Raw genomic sequence first — 15,023 nt, 5'->3', positions numbered from 1 at the left:
ACAGCCATAGCAGCGTCAGTTTGTAGGCCTATGTTAGCCAGCTACATATATCCATGTAGGCCTACAAGGTGTACACAGGCCTATTTAAACAACAGCAGAATCTTTTACATGAATGAATTTTGTTACAGAGCAAACTGAATAATCGTGTTTGGCCATACACCATACATTCAGATCCAGGTCCTTGTTGAAAGTCCAGACCCTCGGTGTGTTTTACTTTCGCTTTCTCTTTGCGCGTAGTGATGACGTATATCTATGTGGATTGGAGTGGTTGTGTGTAGGATATATTCCGTGAAGTTCCCTCTGCTGCTAATTAAGGTCACAACAGGTAACGTGTAGTGTTGACAGATGTCTGTATAGATGTCCATATATACATACCGATCTCATTGTCTTATCTCAGTTTAGATAGCGTAATCATTGAGTCACATGTTTGCATACGCCGTGACTGGGAGGTCGACAAGCTGGTCGGCCATGTTTCCTCACTGACAGTCGGTACGTCTTTTGTGGGGTAATTAAGTATACTCACCCGGCATCGCGTGGACAAAAGAATAAACGGCAATATATGAAGACATAAATGCAGGCCTTTATACCTAACCGCTTGTGTGCTAGGCCATCAGTAGCCTATATATTAGGCCTACCTAAATTTACGTAGGCCAACATGGTAGCCTATACTGTAGTGTTATGGAGGCCTATCACGTGTATTAATTTAGTAGGCGCAAATGAATAGTTTATATTATTGGTACATAAGGCCTATAGGAATATGCATGTATCCTACTCATTTCACCAGTGTAGGCCAATGTTACAGGTCCCTGTGTATTAGGTACAGGTACAGCTGTGGTGTTCCCTGCAGTCAACATACAGTGATGTAGGCCTAAGTGTGTAAGTATCTAATTAGGGCCAGACCATCCTTAGACATTGTTTGTTTCATACACATATATGTCTGGGAAAATAGGTATACACGAAAATAAACACTTCATTTTAGCCTGGTAATTAATGTTTGAAAGAATTTGGTTGGTCTGAAAAAGTGTGAAAATTATTTTTTATATTTTTTGTGACAGGGTGGGTTGAAATCGGAAGAGTTGTAAATATTGCTGGCAGTGTAACGCATAGTGTCCCACTCGTCGTCGATCTAGTGTCAATCAGCTAGCAGCACAGGATGCAGGAGGATTTTTTATCTCTCAGTGGGGACGGCTTCAGTGAGATGGACCCAGAAACTCCATTCTCAGAGTCTGTTTACTCTTCCTCGGAGGTGTCCAGTACCTCTGGGGAGAAGCCTTACCTGCGGTTTGACCATCATACCTTACGGCGTGCCTTCCAGCGAGTATTCGTAAAGTTGACAGAGAACATCATCGTCGAGGACTACTTAGACCATTTGGTGCAGAGGGAAGTGATCAACTTGGGGGTGATGGACGGGATCAGATCTAAGGGTAGTGCTCAGGACATGGCCAGAGAGCTGTTGATACGAGTCTGGAAGCGAGACGAGGGATGTGAGGTAATGATGGAGCTGTTCCAACACCGAGATATCTGTCAACGCCACCTGTATGTGACAGTGTTCAAAGGTACGTCATAAACATGTGCCAATGTATAACCCCCCACTTGCTTGAGACTGCTACTGTAGTTGTCTTCTGCATGCCAGCTCAGAGCAATGACCCAGGAGTAACTCACCAATGCAGTCGTTTTGAGTTCAAATCCAACTCGTGCTTTCTTCCTCTCCAGGCATATGGCATATACTTGTAAAGGTCTGTCAGCAGATCTGGTTTCCCGAGGGCTCCGCCTAGTTTCCTCCTACCATAATGTTGGCCACCTTTGTGTGAGTGAAATATTCTTGACTACCATGTGAAAGACCAGTGAAATAAATAACCAGACATATAGTGGTTTTCTCAAAGCTGTTCAGACAAGGAGATATCAGCCAGGGCTATCTGTTCCTGGGCTCATTTGCAGGAAGCCCTCATGACATTAAGAGCACTTTACTACTACGGCAAACAGCCCTGTAGACATTACATTGCCATGGTAGAGAGATTGGGAAGAGATCGAGATGCACTCTGAACAATCTTGTATTACTTGTGGGATAGCAAAAGGGATAAACCTGAAACTGTGAATTGTGTTACAGAACTGAACTTTGCTCCTTCCTATCCACAGAGTACAAATCCCTCAAGATGCAGTCAAGTGAACTAACAGAGAAGTCAGGGCACAGTTTTAAAGGTTTGACACATGTGTTGTTTTTTCTTTAAAGGAGAAGAAAATATCAATCAAATACCATTGAAAAGAGTATGTATATCCTGGCAGGTGCATGCCATAAACAAAATTCTAATATATGTACCTCAAGTTGAGAAATTATAAATAAAGTCAGCGCCAACATCCGCTGTGGGTGACTCCATTTTGCCCAAGAAGTAGTCCTGAAGTCTTCTGTGTTAGGAGGAAAATTGCCATCGGAAACCGCCAAAGTGCAGTTCGTTCATTTCTGATAGAACTCTTCTTCCACTTGACGATCGAGAAACCGGAATGTTGGACGTAGGTTCTGAGTTTACACGAACAAGCCGGCAGTTTTAACGACTCTCATTGGCTGAGAAGCAACACACCCACCACACAAGTTACAGGGTGTTAAAGATGTAGGACGCAATGGATTCAGCGATTTATGCCAGCTGTGCCATTTTCAAGCTTAACGTGTGTGGCAAAGAAAAGTCGCAAAATTATGCAGCAGGCACCACCAGATAGAAAAAATGTGCTCTTTTCAGCCTATTGTGTCATGTTTATAAGTTTTCTTCTCCTTTAAGGTTAAAAGGTTTGGCTCTTGTGTTGTTTTTTTTTAATTGCCATATTTGAAAGGAGTGTTCATTATTGATGTGTATTAAGAAACATTTCTTTTTTTCATCTGTTTGTTATCCAGACACATGTAGAAGAGTATTTTATGGTATTCAATGCTAATCGTGATTATTATATATATGATACTTCATGTTTTGTTTCTTATCACATTCTTTGCTCTTTGTTTGACAGGTATAACACAAAATGATGTATCATATGGAAAATATGCAGGTTAGAAAATACTTTCCCCTTATGTCTTGCTCTGTATCAAAAACTTTTACAGGAACCATATCTGCATGAGTGAGACAAGCAAGTTCAGCTACATGTTACAAAAGTATAATATTCATGCATCACACATTACCATAAAACAGCTTCCATTGAAAAGGATGATGTACCAATAGAGCAAGACAACATCAATCATATCAGTACATGTCATGTTGGCCTTGTATAAAGTTGACCTTGTATCAAGTTGACATTGTATTAAGTTGAGGGGCCTCCGTGGCTCAGTTGGTTAGCGTGCTAGCACAGCGTAATGACCCAGGAGTCTCTCACCAATGCGGTCGCTGTGAGTTCAAGTCTCATGCTGGCTTCCTCCCCGGCCGTACGTGGGAAGGTCTGCCAGCAACCTGCGGATGGTCGTGGGTTTCCCTGCGGGCTGTGCCCGGTTTCCACCCACCATAATGCTGGCCGTCGTCGTATGAGTGAAATATTCTTGAGTACAGCGTAAAACACCAATCAGTTAAATAAATAAATATTAAGTTGACCTGGTATTAAATTGACCTTGTATCAAGTTGATTTGGATTTAAGCTGACCATTCAGTCTCAGTCCAGCCATTATTCTCAACTCCATTTTCTAAAAGTGATTGTTTAATGTTTGTTTTACATTTTGTAGAGTTTGTGGTAGAAGTTGTACAGTCCCAGACAATAGAAGGAGGAGGAGGGAGCATATCAAACGGTTGTCAGCTTGTCAGATGCTCCTTAACCCAGAGTGACAACCTGGCAAGCCGTGTCGTACAAGAGCTAAACTGTCTCATTGTAGAAGATGGTTGTAATGAAGAAGAGTATGTCCGCCTCATTACCATGACCTTGACCCCTGTCAACAGCGTGAAAGCTGAGAGCGACTTTGAGTGGGTGGAGTTGTCAAACCTGATGACAGAGGTCTGTGTAGATGACCAGTCAGGTGTACAGTTAAAGTGCTACATCAGAAAGATCAACTTCTGGCCCTTCATCTCAGCATCCCACCGGACAAATGTAATAGATTCACTGTCCTTGGAAGAACACCAAAGGTGAGTGAAGAAATAAGTAACATGCCATTTTGACTTTTGATTGGTTGGAAGATTTCCCAGTGAGTTATTTGAGTATTAATGTACTTATTTGATTGGTGTTTTATGCTGTACTCAAAAATATTTCACGTATACAACGGAGGCCATCATTCTGATAGGAAGAAACTGGGCAGAACCCGGACGAAACCCACGACCATCTGCACTTTGCTGACAGACCTTCCTGCATATAGCCGGAGAGGAAGCCAGCAGCAACTCACAGAAACTGCATTGGTGAGAGGCTCCTGGGTCATTGCTCTGTACTGGTGGGCAAAACCTTTGGACTTAAGCATAATTTTGCACAAATATGTTCTATTGCAAAATAACTATGAAATATATTATTTCCATTTCATGTTCAAGTCATCGTAAATAATGATATCTCACCCATATACGTGCACATGTATGTAAAAGATTGTTTGATAATGACTAATTCGGTTTCATTTATTGTCTTTAAATGTTGGACCAGCGATAACCAGGGGAGCTTCACCACATTGTTCAGAAACAGCAATGAGCGTAAAAAGGCAGGTTTGGAGAGCCAATTAGAGAGTGTTCACTTAATGGATCCCGCAAGAAATAGTTTATCAAACCAGGAAGTAACATGTTGTGCAAGCAATGAAACTACATTAGAACAGGACAGGTCTCGCAGAAGAGGGTATCAGGTAGACTCAGAGACTGAACTGAGACGACAACCTGAAAGTGCCGATGAAGACACCCCACCTTCCTTTCCATCACAAAAAAGGCAGTCTGAATATTTCGATGAAGGCACCCCACCTTCCTTAACACCACGAAGACGACAGTATGAAAGTCCAGTTGCAGGTGCCCCACCTTCCTTACCATCACGAAGACAGCAATCTGAAAGTCCAGATGCAAACGCCCTGCCTTCCTTTCCATCACAAAAGCGGCAATCTGAAAGTCCAGATGCAAATGCCCCGCCTTCCTTACCATCACAAAAGCGGCAATCTGAAAGTCCAGATGCAAATGCCCCGCCTTCCTTACCATCACAAAAGCGGCAATCTGAAAGTCCAGATGCAAACGCCCCACTTTCTTTACCATCACAAAGACGGCAATCTAAAAGTCCAGATTCAAATGCCCTGCCTTCCTTACCATCACAAAGACGGCAATCTGGAAGTCCAGATGCAAACGTCCCGCCTTCCATACCATCACAAAGACGGCAATCTGAAAGTATGAACAATGCTGAGGCTCCAAAAGACTTGTTGGCACTCCTGAGGAAGGTGCCCCTTGGAGTTGGAAAAGAGAAGATTAAGTCAAGTAAGGTGATGAACGATGTCACCAGAAAGATTGTGAATATTTTACAGACAGAACACGAGCTTGTCCTTCGCCCTTTGTATGCCGGAAGCTCCTTTGAAGGAGCCAAGATCGAGTCGGCTGACGAATATGATGTGCTACTCATGCTGGATGGGAAGGAGCTGGACCCAACACGACAGCATCCCCAGTTTGCATCCCTACATCCCCGTAACCCTGACAACTATAAGTTTAAAGAGTATCTGGACTCCGATGGTTTCCTGGATCCTGAGAAGGTCATATCTCAGATATTTGGCTGGACTCAACTCGCGGCAAATAAACTTTTCCCCAAAGGCCACGAATATCAAGTAACTATCAGCAAAAATGGACCAGCTGTCAAGTTGTCCATTAAATCTGAGCGGAAATCAGACTTTGGTAAGATTGATGTAGACCTGGTTCCTGCCTTTGAAGTGTTGAATGACAATTATGTAGCCAAATCATGTAAGACTGATGTTGAAGCCAAGGCTATCAAAGGTCGTGTGCCGCAAAAAGAAGTTTTGTGGAGGAAATCATTTTCACTGCTGGAGAAGCAGAGGCTGAGCAAAATCGACAAGGATGGTGGCTGTCGGAGACAGTGTTTGAGGCTGCTCAAATTTTTCCGTCTGCGTGAGTCTACCCTGAAGGGATTGGATTCCTACCATTACAAGATCCTACTGCTGAACGAGTGTCAGCGACTGCCCCAGACCTCAGAAACATGGGCGGCCAACCAGCTGGCGGAGCGGTTCTGGGGGCTTCTCAACCAGCTGTCACTCTATCTAGAGCAGAGAAAACTTCCCCACTGCATTGATGGTGACATAAACGTGTTTGAAAACATTAAAGACAGTGCAATGGAAAACATGAGAACACGACTCAAAAGTATAATTAAGAAAGGTGTTCCAGAAATTGAAAAAATTTTAAACAGAGATCCAATATAGTATATATTGTTATATAACACTGCAGTTCAAGAGAGATCCTATGTAATGTATATGTAGATGGTAATAACGTTGTAATTCAAAAGAGATCCTATGTACCCTATATATAGATGGTTATATAACATTCTGGTTCTAGAGAGGTCTTTTATAGTGTAGCTTTTGATATACAAATATAGTATTGTGCATGTAATTCAAGGTGGCCTAGATTGTTACACCTGGGACTAATATATCCCAGCTTATGCATTATTTTGCAATACTGATTTTGAAAATACTATTTTGAAACTGATTGAGTGAGGTGTAAGAATATGAAGCCTATTATAAAGAATGAGCATAATTGTCACACAGCATTCTGCAGCAGTGTTGGTGGTTAGTGTGCTAACGCAGTGACAGAGCAGCCTCTGACCAGTGTGGTGGCTGTGAGTTCAAATGCAGCTCATGGTGAAAGGTGTGTTATCAACCTGCGCGTTGTCATGGGATTTCCCCAGGGCTCTGCCTGGTTTCCTCTCACCATATAATGCTGGCCACCGAAGTATGAGTGAAATATTCTTGAGTACCACGTAAAACACCAATCAAATAAATGAAAAAATTCTTAGGATTTTTGCTGCTTTATTTCAACATTTTACTTTGTTTCCCTTTTAATCTTTGGAAATGCAGGTCATGTGGTACAGTCACATGCGGGAAAATTAGTATTTGTAAACACTGGCTGCATGTATGCCCAGACCAGATTTGATTGTCGGGAGTGCAATTGATGTTTGGTCTACTGTCAGTTTCAGGTTTGTATTTTGTCAGTAATACGTGTAGAGTCTGACTTTACTTGGAAGCTTTGTTTATTATATGTTTTAGGGAAGACATATAGAGTAATAAAAGTGTTTTTAGTTGTTCAACCAAAGAAATAGTAGGCTTACTTATGCTGCACTTGATGATGATTATTTTTGTATGGAGAAATCTATTTCCTATTATAGAGCTATTTATTCTAATTACCTGTGGAGTACTTTTAATTCCAATATACAGATAGAGTATTTAATATGTGTAGTATAAATTATGAAAATGTAAACACATTTATACCTGTAAATATATATTACACATGTGCCTGTGTGATATTAGTTAGTCTTGTCTGATGTCTTGTAGGCAATAAGGTATAAGTTGTGGCTATGTGTATTCTTAATGGCTTATATATCTATGTACATACAGGTATATATATATATATATATATATATATATATATATATATATATATACACATACATGTATTCTTTTACATCGAAGTCGGCAAACCCGAGATCAAACTTGGGTCAGGTCATACCAAAGACTTTATTGTAAGGCTTGCATTTGTTGTTTTTTTTGTTTTTTTTTTGATTGGTGTTTTACGCCGCACTCAAGAATATTTCACTTATACGACGGCGGTCAGCATTATGGTGGGCGGAAACCGGGCAGGGCCCGGGGGAAACCCACGACCATCCGCAGGTTGCTGACAGACCTTCTCACATACGGCCGGAGAGGAAGCCAGCATGAGCTGGACTTGAACTCACAGCGACCGCATTGGTGAGAGACTCCTGGGTCATTACGCTGCGCTAGCGCGGTAACCAACTGAGCCACGGAGGCCTCGGCTTGCATTTGTTGTTGCCTCAGCTATTAGGCAGCACGGATATGGGGGGGCCACAAGACACAACTAGTGTGCACTCACCTAATGACTTCTCATTATAATTTGATTGAAAAATTATTCAGTAGGCCCCAAGCGTTAAAGCCCAAGCATGAATACATTCTTATTGTGCATGTAGTTCAGAAGGAATGGAACTTTAGAGCAGTTTCAGTGCATTTGTGATCAACCTGCAAGCTCTGAATATGGGACAAAACAATTGCCTTGTGCTTTACACTTAATATTGTACACACATTAAGAAATGTCAGGTGAGCTATTTATATCGTTTGTTTTAAGTCGTTTATTTTAAATTAAGATTCGCTACAGTATAAATATTGGTTTATTGATTGAAATGATTGTCAAATAAAATATTGCTGTGTTTTGTTGTTTTTCGGGGGTTCACATTTTTGTAGCAGGACCCAGTCTGTGTATTTTGTAACATAATGTAGCTTGTATGTTATATCTGGTCCCAATCACTGTATTCTGCAACATACATTGTGTGCTACAACCGGCTCCAGTCTGTGTACCTTGTAACATACCATGTCTGTTACAACTCGTCCCAGTATGCGTATTTTGTAACTTAACATTACCCTGTCTGTTACGGCAACTCGCCTCAGTCTATGTGTTCCGTAACATACGTACCCTACCTATTACAACCTATCCTAGTCTCTGTATTCTGTAGCATATTTTGTGTGTTACAACCAGTCCCAGTCTGCGTATTCTGCAACATACTCTGTTTGCTTTAACTGGTCAAAATCTGTGTATTATTTCCTCCCACCATGACTGGCGGCCTCCCACCATGACTGGCGGCCGTCGTATAATAGAAATATTCTGAGTACGGCGTAAAACACCAGTCAAAAAAATCAGATAAAACAATCACTGTATTCTATAATCCACATAGACTGTGTTTTTTTCCGATCCAGTCTGTGTACTCTGTAACTCTCGTGTACTCTTAACTGTTGCAGCTAATCCCATAATGTGTGGCCTCCTGTGTAATCTGCATGACATTCACGTACTTGATGTTACAACCGCCCTATGTTGGCGTGTTACCGACGTCGCATGTGATGTACATAAACAAGATCAAGCACCATTGCCACTCTGGGAAATATGGAAGTACATGTATAGGCGAATCCGGGGAATCTAGATCCCTTGTCCAGGAGTGGGATTAAATCAACGTCTCGTGTGACCAGGCCAAAGGCACCTTATCAATCTTTCAGTTCTTAAGTGTAGTCATTGATAATTTAAGTGTCCTTATATACATTCGGCCAGGCTCCGAGCGTCTGACGTAGAGCAGATCTTAGGGCATAGATCAGCCCGAAAACAAGAAATGACATCTCCATTAAGTCATCTCAAAGTTAAACGAGTCTTTATTCATAAAAAGAGACAGAACAATATGCTCCCGTTAAAGGCAGGTAAAGTTATGTATTCATGTATCTCACTTCGTCACACATCATTTTATATGGGCATTATTAGGCTCACATATATGTAACGGTTAACTTCTGTTTTTCGATTGTTTGATACAAAAACAAAATGGCAATTCGATCAATATCTCACATTTGCTCATTTACTATACTCATGGGTCACAATTTATCACTCGTGCTTCTGCAACCACGCAATCCACGTGCCACACCTTTATCACCCGTTCTTCTGTAACCATGCAATCCACGAGCCACACCTTTATCATCCATACCTCTGTAACCATGCAATCCACGTGCCACACCTTTATCATCCATATCTCTGTAACCATGTAATCCACGTGCCACACCTTTATCATCCATACCTCTGTAACCATGCAATCCACGTGCCACACCTTTATCACCCATATTTGTGTAACAATGCAATCGACGAGCCACACCTTTATCATCCATACCTCTGCAACCATGCAATCCACGAGCCACACCTTTATCATCCATACCTCTGTAACCATGCAATCCACGTGCCACAGCTTTATCATCCATACCTCTGTAACCATGCAATCCACGTGCCACACCTTTATCACCCGTACTTCTGTAACCATGCAATCCCCGTACCACACCTTTGCCACCAATACTTCCGTAACGGTGTTATCTTTCGTACTTCTGTAAACAAGGTTCATGTTTCACATGTCTGTCACCAGTACCACCTCGCATACTAGCCGCCAACCAAAAAGGGCATTTCAGGTCAATAATCGCAAGGTCAGTTCCCAAAACAACGCATAACACAAACTAAGAAAGTATATTAAGTACGAAAATAGGACGGAATCATGCTAAGAGAAGCAGTTTACAGTTTTCAGTGATGAAAAACCCGGGTATCTTCTAGGCGTCTTGTTACACGTCTGCCACCATTACCTCATTGTAGATGTAAGGTGCATGTTTCACATGCTTGTCACCTGTTTTACACTGGAGATGTACGGTTCATATTCCACATATCTGTCACTTATCTCTGTCACCAGTACTTCCTTGGATATGTAAGGTTCATATTTCACATGTCTGTCCAGTTAACCTCCTTAGATGTAAGGTTCATGTTTCACATGTCTGTCCAATATCTCCTTGGAGATGTAAGGTTCATATTTAAAGCTGAACGCCAAGCGAGGGAATTACAACATCCTTTTTAAGATATTACGTGTGACCCACCTTGGAGAAGTAAGGTTCATGTTTGACGTGTCACCGGTTTCACCTTGCAGATACATGGTTCATGTTTCACATGTCTGTCAACAGTTTCACCTTGTAGATGGAAGATTCATGTTTGACGTGTCTGTCAACAGTTTCACCTTGGATATGTAAGGTTCATGTTTCACATGCTGGTCACCAGTTTCACATGGGAGATACAAGGTTCATGTTTCAAATGTCTGTCAACAGTTTAACACTGGTGATTTAAGGTTCATGTTGGACATATCACAGTCATCAGTACCACCTTGGAAATCTTAGGTTCATGTTTCACATGTCTGTCACTAGTTTCACATGGAAATTTAAGGTTCATGTTTCCCATGTCAGTCACCAGTACCTCCTGATTGCATGCATGAATGATTGGAGTGTGTTCTCTGACATTTACCCTGTGGTGTGCTGTAGCTTTTCATATTGGTTTCAACTTCTGTGATGCTTGATTGGTGTATCCCGTACACTTCCACAACACTTCTCTTATAATGAACTGTTGTTCTGACTGACGAATGCGCTTATCGCCCGGTCTTGGGCCGGGTGCTGTTTGTGTGCAGCTCTCCAGAGCTCCTTGGTCGATGGCTCATATGAGGAACCTCCAGTTAAACTGAGGTGCGTCTCTGATTGTCCTGGGAAACGGGCGACAAAGATGGCGGAGATTTTGTTCTAAAAGATGATGATCGTGGTCGTGACATGAATCTGCCGGAATCTAGCTCCTCCAAGTCCGGAGTTCTACGTTGTAACTCGCCCATTTCAGTCATGAGCGAGGCCCGTCTTCGGTCTAGCCGATCCACCTTCTTTTTGTACTTACTGTACAGAGATTATTGCTTTGTTTCCAGACGCTTCTCCTCTGCAGCATTCCGCCGCATTGTTTCTAACTTCCGATCGGCCATGACGAAAAGCGTCAAGCTTTTACTTGACTAAAATTACCTTTGGACAGGTGTAAATTGGTATTGTGCTGTCGGATGGTATTGGCGTTGCCCACGAACTCAGTCACCAGATTCAGCTTGTTGACGACAAAGTAACTGTAACAAGATATAAATCGTACACCTGTACAGAGACACAAGTTCTATTCGAATTGACTTTGTTTTGGCAACAGCCCTTCAGGCGATTCATGTTTCTGTATAAAGTGATATCGCTCAACTACACCTGTATAAACTTCGTAATTAGAATGTGGCGGAGATCTTGGTATCATGCATCACTGACTTGGCTTGGCAGTTAATACCAATCTGCAACGCACATACCAAGGTCTGAGGCCGAGTGGTTGAGACTCTCCGGCAGTGCATGTACGTGGAGGGTCTCCCAGCAACCTGCGGAGTGCGTGCGTTTTCTCTGGGTTCTCCCCGGTCTCCTCTCTCTCAGTGCTGGCCACAGTCGCATAAGTGAAATATCCCTAAGTTAAGAATCAAATACATAAATAAATGGACACACCCCAAACTGACAAAAGTTGTATCTTTGATCAAAGCAGGATATCGGGTTTATATGCTCTCTTCCCATGAACATTGGCCAGGTTTCCTCCCACCAAAATAATGGCCGCCGACATATAAATGATATATTCTTAAGAACACCAATCAGTTAAATAAATAAATAAATGCTACTCTAGTTTGCATTAAAGTTTTAAATAAATAAATAAGGTAAATTCTACTTTAGTTTGCGCCAAAGTTTATGCTCATCCCAAGTCCTAACGCAAATGTTGAACTGCATGACCCTTGGTGTCCTGGAACGTGCACTTGTCAAATTTCTACATGCACGTGTCAAGAAATCTCACATGCACACAAGAAAAATCGAGACATCTGGCGATGTCAAATAAAAGTCTGATTGGATACCGGATAGCATGTTCAGATACTCATTGAAGGAACCAGTTGTTAGTTGCAGTATAGTCTGAGAATCAAGTCAGAGCTTTACTCTGATGAAATCATTAAAATTTTTCCCATTCAGAGTTTGGCAATAACCATGTCGGTCCAACACGTTATCTCTGTTGGTTTGTCTGTCCGTCTGGCATGGATATCGTGATTTTGGACTGTCTGTCCACCACCTTGTCTCTGTTGTCTTGACTGTTTATCTGGTGTCGAGGTCATGCCTTGTGTACTGCCTGTCGGCCCAATACGTTATCTCCGTTGGCTTGTCTCCTTGTCCGTCCAAAACATTATATGTGTTGGCTTTTCTGTCTGTCTGATATGGATGTCTGGTTTGTAAACGGTCTGTCCATCACGTTGTCTCTGTTGCCTTGCCTCTCTATCTGGTATCAATGTCAGGTTTTGTATACTGCCTGTCTATCACGTTGCTCCTGTTGGCTTCATCTGGTATGAATGCCAACTTTTTAAGTACCTGTCAGTCCAGCACGCTATCTCTGTTGTCTTGTTTGTCTATCTAGTGTGGGTGTCATGTTTTTGGACTGTCAGTCGGTCCAAAACGCTTGTCCGTCTGTCTTTCTGTCTGTCTGTCTGGTAAGATTGTCATCTTTTGGTTCAACAAGTTATCCACTTGTGTCATTAGCTGATAGCAGACACTTCCTGGCGTTAGATTCGTCCTTAGATTATTAGCACCTGTCCATACAAGTCAGACTATAATTTTATTCATTTTTATTTGGTTAATAAATTACAAGTAAGGAGCAAGATATATATTATTGTTCAATATTACTTATATCTGGACAGAAAACGGTATTTTGGGGCGTTAAGAAGCCCATAACTTTAAGCAAACTGCTGTAATTCCTAACCAAACTGTCCAGCCATGGTTGACTCCGGTAACATAAATTTAATCTGTCAAGTCTGTTTTGCTAGTGCTAATGGAGAGGCACAAATTGAAGAAACACCATCTGAAGTTTATTTAAGACCACTATATATGACACGTCAGGCCTATCTTGATTTGATATTGACATCAACCCGTGATCTGTTCTCCCGTAACACACTGTAAGCTCGTGGTGTGGTGATACAGTATGTGAAACACACGTGACATCCTAACATAATTTCTGTTGACATCGTGCCTGGAGTGCTGAACCCAGCTCACCTACTGTAGAAGTTGTCGAATTGCCTGGTCACTGTTCGTCAGCCGTCTTACGCGTCCTTTGAGGTTGTCGATGACGTTCGCACCGAACCCGTCTAGCAAGTTGACTCGGGGTATGAAGTAATGCTCCAGGTTACCGCCATCTAAACAAGTACACAAGCTCTGCAACAAATCCAGGAACCTTTCCGCCATATTGGCGTCCCTCCAGTCCCCGTCGGCATGACGCAGCACAAGGTTCTTGAAATGAAATGAGGTCAGGCAACTCAGCGTGGCATCCTTGGTGCGCATGTACTTCAGGATCTTCAAACATTTACGTCGGCAGCCCTGGTCGCGATCAATTGTTGATAACATCCTCTTCTCGTCAAGGGATGTGGATTGACGCCAGAATAGGGAGGTAGAGACCCCGCCAATACTGCGTTCTGGGTTGTCAGCGTAACTCTTGTATGGTTTGGCCACATAGAACTGGTCCTTTACAACAAACGTTGGGACTAAATCCACCTCGACGATATGGTGTTTGTCTTCTATCCTGAGCATGACAGCCGGTCCGTGAGCCAACAGTTTCACTGGTACAGGGAAGTTCAACTTATTCAGCTGTGTCTGCACCATTCCTGTGAACCGCTGCCTCACTTTTTCAGGACTCAAAAACCTATGGTCGCAATCCAAAAAATCTGAATATATAACCGCCGATGGTTTCTTCGGTTGCAAGGTTGCGTAACCTGGCGTCCTAGTTTCAATCTGCAGACCTCCTTCCAGATCTCCATTCAGTAGAACCATCACGTCAAACTCGTCAGCTTGTTTAATCTTGGTGCCTTCATATGAGCTTCCGGTGTATTCAAAATTACGGACGATGCCATGTTGCATTTGTAAGCCTTTAAGCAGCGTCTGGGTGACATCCTCCATTGTTCTTCTTGATTTCTTCAAGTCCTTCTCGTCTACTCGAATCTTCACCGACAATTCGGAAAGAATGCGCTGAAGCTCTTGTCTGTACAGGAAACAAAAATAAAACAAAATAAGAGCCAACAATCTTACCGGCGAAATGATCTTTAACGGAGAATATTGATCAATATTCAAGCCGAAGCATACGACTGTCAAAAAAGCTGGTAAAGACGACACATACAAATCAATGAGTGAGTGGCATACACAAACCACAAAACTGGTAAAACGCACAAAACCTGGTGAACGCGACACATACAAATCAATGAGTGAGTGGCACACACAAACCACAAAACTGGTAAAACGCACAAAACTTGGTGAAGGCGACACATACAAATCCCTGAGTGAGTGGCACACGCAAACCACAAAACTGGCAACAAACACAAACCGCGGTAAAGACTACACATGCAAACCCCTGAGTGAGTGGCACACGTACCGAAACCACAAAACTGGTGATGACACATAGCAATCCCTGAGTCAGGCACGCG

At 42.4% G+C, this 15,023-nt stretch overlaps 2 protein-coding genes across 2 annotated transcripts in view; one reads left to right on the top strand and one right to left on the bottom strand.

Moving 5' to 3' along the window:
• The window catches only part of LOC135468955 (cyclic GMP-AMP synthase-like receptor 3), a 91,598-nt gene that overhangs the window by 75,522 nt on the left and 1,053 nt on the right, over positions 1–15,023 (bottom strand). The window lies entirely within an intron of this gene.
• On the top strand, positions 258–6,797 carry LOC135468665 (uncharacterized). The gene is made up of 6 exons (XM_064747039.1): positions 258–325; positions 1,056–1,556; positions 2,137–2,199; positions 2,992–3,030; positions 3,691–4,084; positions 4,584–6,797. The coding sequence occupies exons 2-6, from the start codon at positions 1,154–1,156 to the stop codon at positions 6,331–6,333; spliced, it is 2,649 nt and encodes an 882-aa protein (XP_064603109.1). The 5' UTR covers positions 258–325; positions 1,056–1,153; the 3' UTR covers positions 6,334–6,797.

This window comes from Liolophura sinensis, chromosome 6 (genome assembly GCF_032854445.1).
Source record: "Liolophura sinensis isolate JHLJ2023 chromosome 6, CUHK_Ljap_v2, whole genome shotgun sequence".
NCBI classification, from domain to species: Eukaryota; Metazoa; Mollusca; class Polyplacophora; order Chitonida; family Chitonidae; genus Liolophura; species Liolophura sinensis.
The sequence above is the reverse complement of the archived record's forward strand: the minus strand, read 5'-3'. Positions and strand labels throughout refer to the sequence as shown.

What these genes read in the sequence shown, in the direction of transcription:
- LOC135468665 (XM_064747039.1), top strand. Translation starts at nt 1,154, where the DNA reads ATGCAGGAGGATTTTTTATCTCTCAGTGGGGACGGCTTCAGTGAGATG. An exon ending in GTATGTGACAGTGTTCAAAG is followed by an intron (nt 1,557 to 2,136) that starts GTACGTCATAAA and finishes TCCTATCCACAG; the next exon opens with AGTACAAATCCCTCAAGATG. An exon ending in GTCAGGGCACAGTTTTAAAG is followed by an intron (nt 2,200 to 2,991) that starts GTTTGACACATG and finishes TTTGTTTGACAG; the next exon opens with GTATAACACAAAATGATGTA.